A 353-nucleotide genomic window follows, 5' to 3' on the forward strand; every position below is an offset into this window, starting at 1 on the left:
GGGGAAGCAATCCGACATGACGGGAGCTTCGTGCGTTATACCAGAGAAAACACCCGAATCTATCTCCCAGCAGTCCCTCTACCCCACCCCTGCCTCTCCTGGGGCCTCGGGCCCTCAACGCTGCCATCACTCACCGGTTATCGTAGCTCGCAGACATTCTCAGAGCGGAAGCTTCTTCGAAGCCGGCGACCGCCTATTATATACCCACCCGGGAGCTCCGCCCAGTCCTGCTCCTATTGGCCGTCCCTCACCGGTCTCCAACAACGTAACAGCCGCTTGCCAGCGCTCCTACTCTTTGATTGGACTAAACGTCCGCCAATCACTCCAGCAGACGACCGGCTCGGAGCACCATT

The 353-nt window shown here is 59.2% G+C and overlaps 1 protein-coding gene across 1 annotated transcript in view; it reads right to left on the reverse strand.

Moving 5' to 3' along the window:
- EIF4A1 (eukaryotic translation initiation factor 4A1) overlaps nucleotides 1-216 on the reverse strand; it is a 20,186-nt gene extending 19,970 nt beyond the window's left edge. Inside the window, 1 exon segment of the mRNA XM_018574922.1 lies at nucleotides 135-216. Coding sequence (XP_018430424.1) covers nucleotides 135-157 — 23 coding nt within the window. The 5' untranslated portion in view covers nucleotides 158-216.
- Nucleotides 217-353: the final 137 nt, after the last annotated feature.

This window comes from Nanorana parkeri, unplaced genomic scaffold, assembly GCF_000935625.1.
Source record: "Nanorana parkeri isolate BGI_ZX_2015 unplaced genomic scaffold, ASM93562v1 scaffold3369, whole genome shotgun sequence".
NCBI lineage: Eukaryota > Metazoa > Chordata > Amphibia > Anura > Dicroglossidae > Nanorana > Nanorana parkeri.